Source organism: Lytechinus pictus, chromosome 7 (genome assembly GCF_037042905.1).
Source record: "Lytechinus pictus isolate F3 Inbred chromosome 7, Lp3.0, whole genome shotgun sequence".
Classification (NCBI taxonomy): domain Eukaryota; kingdom Metazoa; phylum Echinodermata; class Echinoidea; order Temnopleuroida; family Toxopneustidae; genus Lytechinus; species Lytechinus pictus.
In genome coordinates, this window is record NC_087251.1 from 5,320,841 (window position 1) to 5,334,786 (window position 13,946).

Here is a 13,946-nt window from a genome sequence, read left to right on the forward strand (position 1 = left end):
TAAGTACCTATGTATCATGCGTGTCATGGTGTGTGAGTGTGTGTGCGTGCGTGTGTGAGTGTGTGTGTGTGTGCATGTTTGTATTATATTGTAATGTGTTTCACCATGTGTTTCTTTTCCCTATTTTGGGGAACTATGCCTTACAAGTTTTTTTAACTTTCATATCAGTCTCCAATTTCATTCATTAGATTAAATCTCGATTGTTTCATGTTACTTTGTATGTTTCATGTTACTTTGTATATATATATATATATATATATATATATTATGATTTTATGATTGAAATAAATTGAATTGAACTTGAAAATCTCCGTTTCGTATGCCTACTGTTATCATGTTAAAGGATAGAATGTTTAAAATCAAAGTCATCTAGACTCTTTGTTTCTAGTACAAATTATTGTTTATAATCTTCACATTTTGAAACGCAGTTATATATCAAAATATTATTTTAGAATGACGAAGACGGGTCGATAACATTAAATATGGCAATAGTTAACAAATTTTTATCATTTTTTTGCGTGAAGGGGCTGATCTAGTGTATCACGAATGGAGGGGCACAGAAAGTTGTGATATTTTTGTAACATTTGAAAATAATTTCCTGACAGGCAAAAGCAAAGTTTCTCACTAGGCAAAAAGACAATTGAATATCCCATAAATATGACAAGTAAATATATGTGATCATAATATACATCATTATCAGCTCTTAAATGGGAAAATTGTCAGACCCCTCGAATATCGTGAGTTTAATCGAAAGGGATGTGCTCTTTGTAACCTCACTGAATCAGCATGTGGTGTTCATCTCTGGTAATTTTGACCACTGATAACCAATATATATATGTATATATATACTTTTGCTATACAAGGATCTTATCGATTAATTTCTATTCTTATATATAGGAAATCAAGTCAGACTGTCTGATTTAATAGGCCTCTACAAAAAAAATGTTGTCACTTGCCCGACAGGGCAAGTGATGAAAAAAATTGCTTGCCTGATAGAAAAAACTGCTTGCCCAATTTGTTTTATTTTTTTTTTTATTATGACGGCACTATTCTTATTTTTAAAGGTCATACAAAATAACAACAATTGATAATCATGTACAGTACAGAAGAACACCCATTTAAAGGTTGTTTTCAGCAACGAAGGCCTGAGTCATTACGTTTATTTTGAAAAAAACTTTTCGCTATTTATAAATGGGCGTTTAAGGTAAAAAAAAAAACCTTCACCAAAAGTTGCCAAAATTTCCTATTTTGCACTTTTAATTCTACGAAATGGTTATCTGTTTGCCATATTTCCTTAGAATTGTTTTGATTTAGTTGGAAAGTGTAAAGAAAGTAAGTGAAAAATATTCTGCTCTTTATTGACTCTGAAAAAGATCGTTTTGTGATGAAAAAAAAATCATCAAAAGTGGAGTGGCTAAAATTTCACATTTTGCACCTTTAAATCCATGAAATGGTCATTTATTTTCCATATTTCCTTGATATTTCTTTTTTAATTGGGAACTATCAAGAAAATTATTAATATTCACCCCTCTCTTGTCTTTTCTTCATCATTTTATGATGTTACACTCGGTCAATATTTTTTTTAATTGTAGTCCCGCATGTAGACTTTCATGGGTTAAAAAAAAACACCATGAAAGTCTACATGTGGGACCACAATAATAAAAAAACATTTACCGAGTGTAACATCATCATAAATCAGAGTCAAGAAAGAGAGTCAAGAAAAAGCTGAATATTCTTCATTTTTCGGTAGTTTCCAACTAAATCAAAACAATTTCAAGGTAATAAGGAAAATAGATGGCAATTTCATGGATTTTTGCAAAATGTGAAACTTTAGCTACTTTTGGTGGGTTTTTTTTCGGTTTGCATCGGCAAATTGCGCAAGATAGTAGCGCATGCGCAGTCATTGCACACATAGAACGTAAGATGCGATGGCACGGTTTTTCGAACGAGGTACCTGGCGATAAATTATTGGTAATTGGCGCTGATTTTACATCAGTTTCCACTGTTTTTGTTTTACTGGTTTGACATAATTATGAGAGATAGTTGTGATTATCCAAAAGATATTGAAATTTAGAGGGTCTACTGATATTTTATTATTTTATTTCCAAAACAACCACTTGCCCGATCGGGCAATTGACTTTGAGAAAATTAATGCTTGCCCGCACGTCATTTTCACTTGACCCGGGCAAGCAGGTTATATCTAATATAATATTTTATGGAACATGGTTTGTTAAAAATCCATCTTTCCTCCGAATCTCAACTCAGTTTGCTGTGAAAATGTAAATTGAGTCGGTATGATGTGCATAATAATACAAGAGGTAATGATATAAAAAACTCAAACGCAAGAATAGGGAAAATGTACTAGTTAATGGGACAGTGGATCCCTTGTTACTACTGTTGTTGTAAAGAGACTTTAATTAATACTATATTTTTTAGACCTATACTTTTATTTTTAAAGGACCCTAACTTTGAATCTTTACAATAAGAGTACAAAAAGAACAATAAAGAACGCAAAAGTAGACACGGGGGTAGATTATTGCTGGTCGGGGAAATGGGGGAGGGGGGGGGGGATAACTAAGCCTTCACCCAGTTGAATTTATCATCTGGTTTAAAGTTTTGAGTGTGTCTGTTATGAAAGACTAGATCCCATCTCTGCATCCATGGTCCCGTAATCGTCGTATCGAAGTCGATGTCGTCACTCTCAATCTCCAAATCAGGATTCTTGTTTTGACTGAAGACCTCCTATGAAAAAAAACAATTAGCAGGAATTATGAGGGATTCACTGTGATACATGACTCAGTCGGTAGACCTACGCCTCAAGCAGGAGCCTTGCAACGGAGGGGAGGGAACACCTTATATCAGTAACTGCACAAAAGCGTAAAAAATCAACACCGTATTGTGATTTGATGCATTTTGGCCGCCCCTCTCGCCACACTTTCAAAATCGTTCCGCGGTCCGTGTCACGAACAGAATTCAGCCAAGAATTCGTGTTCTCTGGCTGAGTATTAATACGAAACATTTTTTTAGGACACAGACAAAAATAGCAACATATATGATTTTTGGACCAGGTAATTATACAAAGAGCGATTCACTCATTTACATAACACCAACAGAATATAAGATATCACTAACAGATGAAAATAATGAAGGACTCCGGAGAGCATTGTCGATGGACAAGTTGTCAGATCTAGCCCAGGATGGCCATTTTATAAAAGTTGTCAGTACTGAATAACTTGTCAGCACTGGCAATTTCAGTGTAATCCTTGGTTTTGATTGGCTTAGAAGCTCTGGCCTATAATTGTTACTATGGTAACTGTCAGACAAAGAAAACTTTTCAGTGCTGACAACTTTCACGAAACGGTCCCCACCATGACAGGTACTATATACCATGGTAACTATGGAATGAAACAGACTTTGTCGGATGTTTTGACAGTTTCTTTCAGGAAATCCTTGAATTTTCCTTGTAGAAGAGGCAAATGGAAAATGTTAATTGTCCACTGAAAAAAAAACAATGCTCCGACCACATCACCAGGTAGGGCCCGCAGAAGTGAATTGTATGCCCCGAACCGTCGCCCCGTCGCGACGCGTCGCCCTTAACATGGTATTATTATTGAAAATTAATTTTCACTATAATTTACAATCTAATTTTCTTCTATATATATATTTCTTGAAGATCTTCATTTTAAAACCAACCTTAGCAATAGTATGACGATCTGAAGATTCATATTCGGCCCAAATCGGTTTGTAGTTCGGATCGTCTTCTTTTCTCATCATGACACAATCCTTGATCCCATAGAAACCGTTTGGTTTATCCGGTCGTTGCCAGCGGAGATCCAGACTCCATCGGATATTGTGTGATAGGTTTGTGAGACTGGATAGTCAAAGTATTTTAAAGAATTGGTCAATGATGTCAGTTTGGTAGAATTGCAATTCCTCCCTTGCTCAGTATAAATCAGAAGTCAAATACTGTAAAATGCCCCCAATCAAAATTTGATTTATAAAACCCTAATTTATTTGTATTATTAACAGGCACCCGGGTATCTAGGTAAATTGATTTATGCAGTAGATTTCTTTATGAATGTGAAATAGTATTTTCAAGATTAAGCTCTCTTTCTAATTTCATATATTGATTACATAAATGAATATGTTTGTAAACAGAATGATTCAAGCTAGGTTACATAATCATTGTAAAAAATGGCTTACAAAAATTAAAGCAGGAAAAACTTAAGGTATCTAAACAACCGAATATCTTAAAAAGAATATCAAAGTTATAATAGGAGAAACTAATAAAATACATGCATGATCAAATTCTGACATACCTGCGATGTGGAACGCAGTTGTTCATTAATAGGACGCCCCCATACGACATATCACAGGTCACCAAATCTTTGTCCATATCTACACCCAGTGCCTCTATCATATCTTCTTCAAGTACCTCAACGTACCATGTCCCACCCACACAGCATCGGTGTTTGGCTGTTACCCCTTTCCGATGACCTTTGCGAGCAACCTGAAATTATTTCAAAAAGATACAATGTACTATTATTTCTTTAGCTGGTATGTTTTTTTCTGGCATACTTCGAAATACACATCGAATTAAAATGAAATGAAATAATATAATGTAAAACCAAAATAGAAATAAGATTAAAAAGAAATCACACAAATAGAAAATTTATGTATACCTCCATCATTTTTTTTTCAAAATAACATTTTAAAGTCCCGCCAAAAATTGCGCTTCAGGCTTTAACATAACTGAATTTTAGTGAAAGTATTTCCAGCCTAACATTGCTTTTCTGATAATTATGTTAAAAATTCTGATAAGTTAGGAATGCCTAATAGACCTCCATCTCAATAAATAATCGATTTGATATTCAAGAATCATTTAAATTATCAGATCGACAGACAGACCTGATGTTCGCGCCTTGTGGATCATCATCACCACCTCACTTGGAAGTGTATATAGAGGGACGTGCATAAACACTGTGAAGCTGTAAGCATTGCTATGCAATTATTATCATAGGCAATGATATAAAAGTGAATCTAATTATTATACCTGCATGCATCCATTCTTCGCATTAACATCTAGTAAAGGAATCCACGCAGTGACTTGGAGAACGTTCAAAGCATTGGGATCAAGGTAGGCATTATCTGGGTAAAAATAAATGAATCATAATCGTCATTATGCTAAACGGCAGTGTGATGACACTGTGTATTGTTACGAAATCCATATTAATATACCTATATTTCAAAGTGAAGAAGTTATGCGTATTTACTTCGAATCATAAAACGATCGACAGAATACAAGAGAGAAATACGTTAGGAACCGAACTGGGAAGCAAAAGAGTCAACAATAAAATAAATAACGTGGAGATGTAGGCCTATTGACCTTTCAGCCAATAATTCTATTTTCAGACGATTCTTGTCCGTTCTATTTAGAATACAAATATATAATTCAATCTATCGGGGTTTTATTTCTTCTGAAAAGTAAAATTAGATTGATATTACCTTGATGCCAAGGGACTACTGCTTCTTCATTTTGTGGTGTCTGTTGATGAATACAGAATAGCGAAATAGCCTTTGTAACCGAAATGAGGAAAATACCATAACTCATAGTGTCGATAATGTAAGTTATATAAAACTAAAGGAGATTTCTTATAATGCTATATGAGACATTGATACAGATATCAAATCTTGTGAAAGATAGATGAGGACGAGATCGACGGTATTCCTTATTGTCTTTTTTTTTTTTTTTCAAGAATACCAGGCTCAGTGGTCTGTCAAAGATGTTGTGCTTTTCAGCTTATGCAGGTAGATTGCAAAAGGTCGTGCATTTCATGTCCAGTGATCCACCCCTGAATACTTTCATTTCATCTCAAGCAATATTCCTTATTAAAATCAATTATGTAAGATTACATTTGGCCATTACCTTGACGCGAAGATTCCAGACCGGATGTCCCGCAATATTTGGTCCAATCAGTTGTTCCATTACGTTGAGTAACCTAGCATCTGACCAAAGATCTTTAAAACTCTGTCAAGATGGTAAAGCATAATATAGCAAACCCATTCGGAAAAACTTATTGTTGAATTCATTCCCAGCCCAAATTATTTTTATTTTGCGTTTTCCAAACTATCATTAGAGTGCCAATAAATAATTAAGAAATTTCGGAGTGTATTCTTCCAGTGACATTGCTAGAGGTGCTAATTTGAAATTTTTGCTACATAGTGGGTCAGATGCATGAAAAGTAGCAATTGCTAGGCTTTTGTTAGATTCCGAATACATAACAATGAGCGAGCAAATGCTTTTGATAGTAAGTACAAGCAATCGCTGACTGTTAGCACCTCCTTGACGATTAAGCTATTGCTAAAAAGCGTATGTATAAAGCGAACATTTTACTTGTGCGTTTTAAGCACTTGCTTGGGTTTTTTTTTTCAAGCTCCGTCAGAGCCGCTTGAGCCTTAGCCTCTTGTCGAGGCCCTGGCGGCTGCTTCCCGAGCGAAGCGAGGGATTCCCTAATTCGCGAAGCGAATTAGGCCTGGCGCGAGCCAGGGCCTCTTGACATCTGAACTGAATTATATATTCATGAGGAACGTCTTCCTAATTAATATACATGAGTCATGATATTACTGGTCACCGAGTAAACCAATGAAATGTCAGAGCTGTTTCGTTTTGGGTTCGGAATACTATATAGTATAGTAGTCCATTATTCTGCAGGGGATTCATTTAATTGCGGGACACTAAAGGGGATATAACCTGCAAAATGCTACAAGTAGTGGTACTACTACTACTACTACTACTGGCCGTAACAGACCCATCACCGCCCCGAAACTTCCCGGGAGATACTGCTCAGCCGCTGGTCAGACTCGAGTCAACTCCCAGCAACTCCACTGCACTGCACAGCGGAGATCGATAATCGACGCCCCTGTTCGACCGGTGGAATCGCATGAAAGATAACATTTTTTTCCATATCCTGTGGGTAGATTTACAAAATCATCTCGTCCTTTCAGTGCAGAGTTAATTTTATGGACTTGCAAATCCTTAAATCGGTCAATATTCAGCATTTTAGAGGCATATTCAATGCTCTTTGATATTTCGTCGTCATTCTTCGCCAAGAATCCACGGGTCGCCATTCAAGATGAGCTCATGAATATTCAATATGACGTCATAGCAGCCCGCGCTCTCATTGGATGATTTTCACCGACCAGTTTTTGGTCGGTGAATTGGTAAAAACAATAAAAAACAAAAGAAAGTCGCTGAAATTCGGGTCAGATGTCCAGAGGCCCTGTCTCGCGGCGCTCTGCTTCGCTCTCTCCCTTGCTTTGCCATGTTCGCTCGGAAAGCAGCCGACAGGGCCTCGACAAGAGGCTACTTGAGCCTTTGTTTGTTCACGTTTTTTAATCATGTTTATGCACCTGAGAGAGAACCCCAAGGTGTACAGTAGCCTATATTTTTTTGTCCTAGTAAGTGCACACCAAGTGCCAAATATATAAACTTATTGAAAAGAAACAAGTTAGTTTGACACCACAACTAGCATGCAGTCAGACTGCAGGTCCCAAGAAAGTGGCTTCTTTCATCCAAGTGATATTCATGACTTGAGATGTTTTGCATATTTAATGAGCTTGATGCGGACCAAAACACCTCTTTTCATTCGGTCATTGCTGCTCTAATTGTGCATCGAATTTCATGAATTTGGTACCATTGTAAAGAAGAAGAATCATTCTTTCAGGTCATGTGTTTAGATTTATTCAAAGATTTTGTAATATAGGTTAAAATTTTGATCTAAAATATGCTACAAAATAAATATTTTCACCTGACAAAAGCTGCTATTTTCACACTTTATTTTTGTTTGAGCCCAAATGATTTTTATATCATGATAAAGCTGAATATGTATGCTTTGAAATGATATAGGTTTCAAAATAAGAATTGGTTTAATCGGGTCAAGATCACACTTTTCATTTGCCAAGTACATAAAGCAGCTTGAAAACAAGAATACTGCACTCTGATTGGTCAAAGAGACCGCACACTGGCAAATTCCAACGGTTCCAGTGCCTGGGTTCGTGGGAAGGTCACACTTCCCATGTGGTAATCTCCTCAAATACCCCGCGCCTGTTGTTCTGTGAATCTTATCCAGCCAATCAGAACTCTGGATTTCATGCAAGTACAAAATTTCAGAAATCTCGTCTTGTACCTTGGTGGGAAAAGTGTGATCTTGACCCGATTAAAAGGTGCTGCATATCAAGAGCGGCATTGTGAGAAAGTACAGAAGTTCAGCTTTATGTTGATATAAATATCATTGAGGCTCAAAATAAAAAGTTTTGCACAATTTGCAAAAGAAAACAGAGGAAGAAAATTCAGTTTTGAGGCACATTTTCAGGCCAGAAATTTACTTGTTTAACAAAATATTGTATACAAAATAAATGACCAATATGAAAGAGTAACTTTTACTCTATCTGATGGTGCAATAATATTTCATTTAACTTGAGGTTAAAACAGGTAAATTCTTAGAGAAAGAAAATCTCACGAATCACGAGATTTTGCAAGGAGGAGGATTCAGCCACGAGATGATTTGGATGAATCTGGCCTTTTTGCTCATTAGCATAGGGACCTGCGGTCTGACTGCATGTCTGGGAAAAAGATGTTATAATGAAAGAAGTGGTAATTTGCACTGCCACAGTAGCCTACTATACCTTCGCTTTCAAGTCCTGCCTTTTCTGTGAGTGGTGTTCGCACCAGCGCGCTGCAGCGTGACGTCGCTGTTGTTCAAACCGCTAGCAGAACTTGCTTTCTGAAGGCAGGGACATAATGCATATGAAATAAAGCAATTGCTGAAGCATGATGTTTTTCTTGGCTAGCATTTGTTGTGCTTGAAGCAATTGCTACTTTTTATACATCTGACCCCATATCTTAAACACTGTTATTATTACTACCCTTATTGACAGAATGCGAGTTACTGCATTATAGGGGAACTGAGCTTCTCATCCAATCAAAACAAAGAGTTTCTCCAATATTGACGTTGACGATAACAATATTGTGCAGCGGATGTCCTAGTTGAGTAATAGTTGATATAACTTAGAATTTACCTTGAAATTTTGATACAGTGATTTTTTTATACAAAGCCCATCCACGGGAGACAGGAAAATTTGACTTAATGAGCAGATGGTATTTTTCTTCTTGTTTCAGTGGGGGTAAACTATTAAAGGGAAACCGGACTTGTGGTGTTGTCAGGTGAACCTTCTATACGGGTGGTTGCTAAAAGCAGGTCTAATTGACTTGGTGACTAACCTGTGGAAGCCTACCAGCTTTGTGAAGTAGCACGGCGGCACCAGGAAACTCTTTCTCCACGCATGTCATCCTTTGAAACAAGTCGACATTCTCGTATTTGTCTGATAAGTTTTTTACGAAGCGGAATAGGAAGTAAAGAGGAATTATGTTATTTAAAAAAAAAGAATGGGAAAAGGAGGAGATCAGTAGGTTCTATATCATTTTCCTGGTTTTATGGATATTTTCACATCTGAATTCGTTGATATTATGAAGCCTTACTCCTTTGGCGGATCCAGGAGGATGAGGGGTGGCGGGGGACCAGAAAACATGGAGGACTATTTCTTTTGGAAGGGTCACTATATCTGCCTTGTTTTATTTTTTCTAATAACCTCTATAAAACTCAAACAAGTTAGTTTCCTTATCATTAGTGTCAATGATACACCCACTACCTAATAGCAAGGTAAACATAATATTATTCGACTTAAGTCAGTGATGACAGTGGTAATGGTTTTGGCAATTGATCTCTGACTTCAAAGTAAACTGTTATGATTAACATTATATTGAGTATATAATCTGAATACAACAACGTTGTAATACAACGAACGGCTTTCATTATTTTGTTTATCCACCTCCACAACTGACACTGTTTAGTATATATGCGTTATATGATTGAAGCTTCTTAAGGATAAAGTCTATTATCACCCGTATCAGACATCTGAGCTGGTCATTTACAAAACCGTATTTCCCTGTATTTTATTATTATCAGGAAGGGATAGGTATATTGTTTGTATTTTCCTCGGTCTCAATGCGCGTATTGACTTTGCATGCAGAGAGGACGCAAAATATCCTGGTCTCACATCCGGGCCTTTGAGGATGCGAATGAAGTGATACGCTTCATAATGTTCCGCGCACCAACGATCTACGTCATAATAAAGACAACGCTGGATCTTGGCGCTTGCAAGTACGTCATAATGGTAAAGTGCAGAGCCTAGACACTGATATTATCATGACACAACAGAACTCTATTCTTAAAAGATATCACTGTTATCATGATTTTTGCTCTAGATATCTGATTTGGATGGTAATAAAAATATTGACTGCCCTTCTTTCGGGGAACATCAAATATATTGCCCTTAAAAGACCCATATTGCCCTCGTCTAAAGACTCGGGCCAATATGATTCTTTTGCTGGCAATATATTTGATGTTCCCCTCAAGACCAGTCAATATTATATAATTATTGACTGTATCCGATGAGTGTTGAATACAGTCAGTCAGAAATAACTCTAAACAAATAAATTGGTGACATAAATTCTGACAATAATGGCTGAATAAATAAAGTAAAAATCAACCGGCAATATGCTGGAAATTTTCTTCACAATCGGATAAAAAGATAGTTACTGAATTATAAATTTCATTAATAATTTGTGAAAAGAAGTAAATGCACGCCGACGTGAATATGTAATTGCTATAAGCTGATGACGACGTATCCACACTTTCCTCATCTTTTATCGTACATGTGTGTAGAACATGCAACAATAGCAATAACGATAATAATCAAAATGATAATAATAATAACAATAGCGTATTTTTTTTTTATTTTCAAATAAAAGTTTTCACTCGCTACCTTTGATTTTGCCTGCATTATACAGCTGGTTTATAATCCTATCTACTTCGGATTTCACCCCTTCACGAACTGGCTCAAGTTCTTCCGGTTTGAAGAAATCCGGTACTATGACATAGCCCTGAGTGAAAGATAAAAACTGATAAATATAACTGAATCCTCATTATTGAAAACGAATTATAAGATAAATGACGGAAGTTGGAAACCATGCCATTGAAATCATTCAAAAGATAAACTACTTTTATCATGGAACGTGATGAACATCATTAGAAAACACTATAGGATCTACGCCTAACATGCCTGAGCGTCTATAGGCCTATCAATTCAACATTTATATTCTTTATAATGTGATAATACTGATTCATCAATGCGTTTAACAGACAATGGTCATTTAATTGAATCAGACTTAGCGCACACAATATAGGCCTTATGAGGCGTATACACTATCCACTCTTTGGTGAGTATTTTTACAAGTTGCAGTGTTGGTCGCTCATTCAGAGCTTTATTTTTTGGTACATCTTAAAATATACATAATTGGCATCTTGGTTGAGACTATGTAGATTAAATATTGCCGAAGGACGCCATCGAGAAGCTGACACTCGGACCTCGAGCCTCGAAATTCACTGAACCAATTGATAAAAGACACCTCTGATATAGTTATATTTCCAATGCACCCTCGTGATCATAAACTATACAGTGAAAAGAACATAATTCATCAAGAAGTTGCAACATCCATGAGCCCGTCTACGAGAACATCAACCTAAAATAGTTCAGCAATAATAATAATACTCAATATTTATAATATTTCCCATATAGCCCAAAGCGCTCACAATTTCAGTTAACATATATTTATACAAACAAAATCAGAATGACATATCAAATGAGAAGGTTGCCTAGAACAAAAGAGTTTTAAGGGACTTCTTAAAGGACTCGTTTGTTGGGATCGTCTTATTGTGAGAGGGAGTTTGTTCTATTCCATTGAGGATGCAACGGTGAATGTTCTATCTCAATGCTATTACACATAGTACCAAATCTTATAAGCTTACAAGTGATGGAAAATATATGCCTATATTATGGTAAGGCTTTTCATGCTTAATATTGATATACTACAAACCTCTTCAAAATACTGTTGAATCTGTGCATGATTCAGTTGACCAGGCTTCTTCTCTTCTTTCTGGGGAGGGATCTTCATGTAAACATCAGGGTTTACATCCTGGATAGGAGCCATTCTTGACTACGTCTACAAAGATGTCAGAAAGAGATGATTAATCCGGACGTCACTCTGAGGCAGATTATACAGAGTGAGGAATAAATTAAGAGTATATGCATTTACGATCCATAACGATCCATTCACATGTGTAGAAACCTACATTGCGTATTATCACAAAACTTATGAACTTTGGAATTGCATCCCAAGGCTGATTGACTGTTGTTCATAAACAATAACACATAAGGCCTAGCCCTATTGCTTTATTAGTATGGTACGGTTTATTTTGCACTCGGTCTAGTCATGTGACCCCAATCTTCTGGGCTATTATGGTAAACGTAAATGATAACGAACTTTGGAATTACATCTCTGACCTGATATATTGTTGTTGTTATAAGTAATAACGCTGTAAAAGATCCAAAGCTTTATTGGTATAGTACGTTTTATTCTGCACGTAATGTCTAGTCATGTGACTACAATATTCGGCTATTATGTCAAACTAAATACTTAATAGGCCAGCTATTATAATCAACCCAACAAGTTACAAAGGAAAATCATCTGTTTTTTTTTAATATGGCCCCGTCCATACAGTTGCAGCCTTCTTATAAAACTCTATGTAATGGTTCAACCACCCCTCCCACCCATTCCCTTTCTTACACCCCAACTCTCTGCCTTTTTATACTTCACAATTCTTCACACCTCGCAATTTGGTACACGCTGCAATTTTACCTTACATTAAGATTTGTTTATAGGGAGGGTATCAAATGTTTTAAAGCACAAAATTGTTCGGGGTAAAATGTTTGAATATATTGCAGTATCAGCGGGAAAAGTTTCGGAACATTACATGAAATCTACTTCGCTCCGCCCACTTTATAAAACCAAAAGGCTTGTTTCACGGTCGGTCTTAGCTTGCATATTGATTCATTCTGCTGAGTTCACCTTGTTTCTCCAGAATAAGGTGTGTTAAACATGTTTTACTATACTCCCATCGCAATATGCAGCGTTAACACATTTCCATTGTTGAAGAATCCCCCAAAGCTATAATAAAGAATGAACAAATGGGTAAGGAGCACTGGCGAGGGAAGGGTGTGGGTAATGCATGGAAGTGTATTGATTTGACTGATTTCATTTGCCAATTGACTAAAAACATAATGAATTTATACATAAGAGAGTAAAAACAGTAGGCTTGATCAGGAGAAGACTCGATGTCTCGAAAGCTAGTTATTGTTATGAGTCAATAATATAATCAAATAGGGCCTACAGCTGTTTTTTATATTGTATAAGATTGAATGCTATTAAAACACATAATAAAAAATAATCAATAATATTACTATTCATCTACTCTGAATCATTTGCCACATCGCACAACCCGCACACACCCCCTCTCACCCACTTACACATAACCTACCATATGCAGGCGCGGTTCACCCCCCCCCAAAAAAAAAAAATCGTTCAAGCCCCCCCCCCCCGTCCCCAGATCCTATTTGCGTATGTACATGTATGTATTGAATAATGCAGTAGGCCTATTCCATTTAAGGTACTTGACTTGACTTGGTACATCTTTGCTCCTGTTTGGAAGTTCACACTTAAATGCTAAGAAGTTATAGAATCATATAGCAGCAGCACCAGTTTTGCTTGATAAGCTTCTTGACTAATTGTTGAGAGCGACACATCCGAAAATAAGATAAGAGATCGGAATTCATGACATGGCATAACAATAAATTTATTTGAAACTTCACCGACATGCTAATAGAAATTCAGCATTCGATATCAATAAATACAAAATAAATGGTAAACATGGTAAAAGCAGATAAATGAAATATTATTAAAAGGTGACATTATGGTAGAACGAAAGAAA

At 36.3% G+C, this 13,946-nt stretch overlaps 1 protein-coding gene across 2 annotated transcripts; it reads right to left on the minus strand.

Annotated features, from left to right (window-relative positions):
• Window positions 1-384: 384 nt before the first annotated feature.
• LOC129264043 (uncharacterized) lies at window positions 385-12,366 on the minus strand. Of its 2 annotated transcripts, none has more exons than XM_054901918.2 (9): window positions 11,996-12,366; window positions 10,885-11,002; window positions 9,281-9,381; window positions 5,927-6,028; window positions 5,506-5,545; window positions 5,054-5,148; window positions 4,320-4,510; window positions 3,694-3,871; window positions 385-2,742 (listed from the first exon to the last, which is right to left on the minus strand). In XM_054901918.2, exons 1-9 carry the CDS (start codon window positions 12,107-12,109, stop codon window positions 2,575-2,577), a joined length of 1,107 nt encoding a protein of 368 aa, XP_054757893.2. In that variant the 5' UTR covers window positions 12,110-12,366; the 3' UTR covers window positions 385-2,574. The 2 variants fall into 2 exon arrangements, with proteins under 2 accessions (XP_054757893.2, XP_063957809.1); XM_064101739.1 differs by having other exon boundaries at window positions 391-2,742; window positions 5,506-5,575; window positions 11,996-12,288.
• Between the last annotated feature and the right edge of the window lie 1,580 nt (window positions 12,367-13,946).

Excerpts from the sequence above, each read along its gene's own strand:
- LOC129264043 (XM_064101739.1), bottom strand. The coding sequence starts at position 12,109 with ATGGCTCCTATCCAGGATGTAAACCCTGATGTTTACATGAAGATCCCT. Across the intron at positions 5,576-5,926 it reads TCTGGAATCTTCGCGTCAAG|GCTATTTCGCTATTCTGTAT; the intron begins GTAATGGCCAAA and ends TCGGTTACAAAG. Across the intron at positions 4,511-5,053 it reads CGAAGAATGGATGCATGCAG|GTTGCTCGCAAAGGTCATCG; the intron begins GTATAATAATTA and ends AAATAATTTCAG.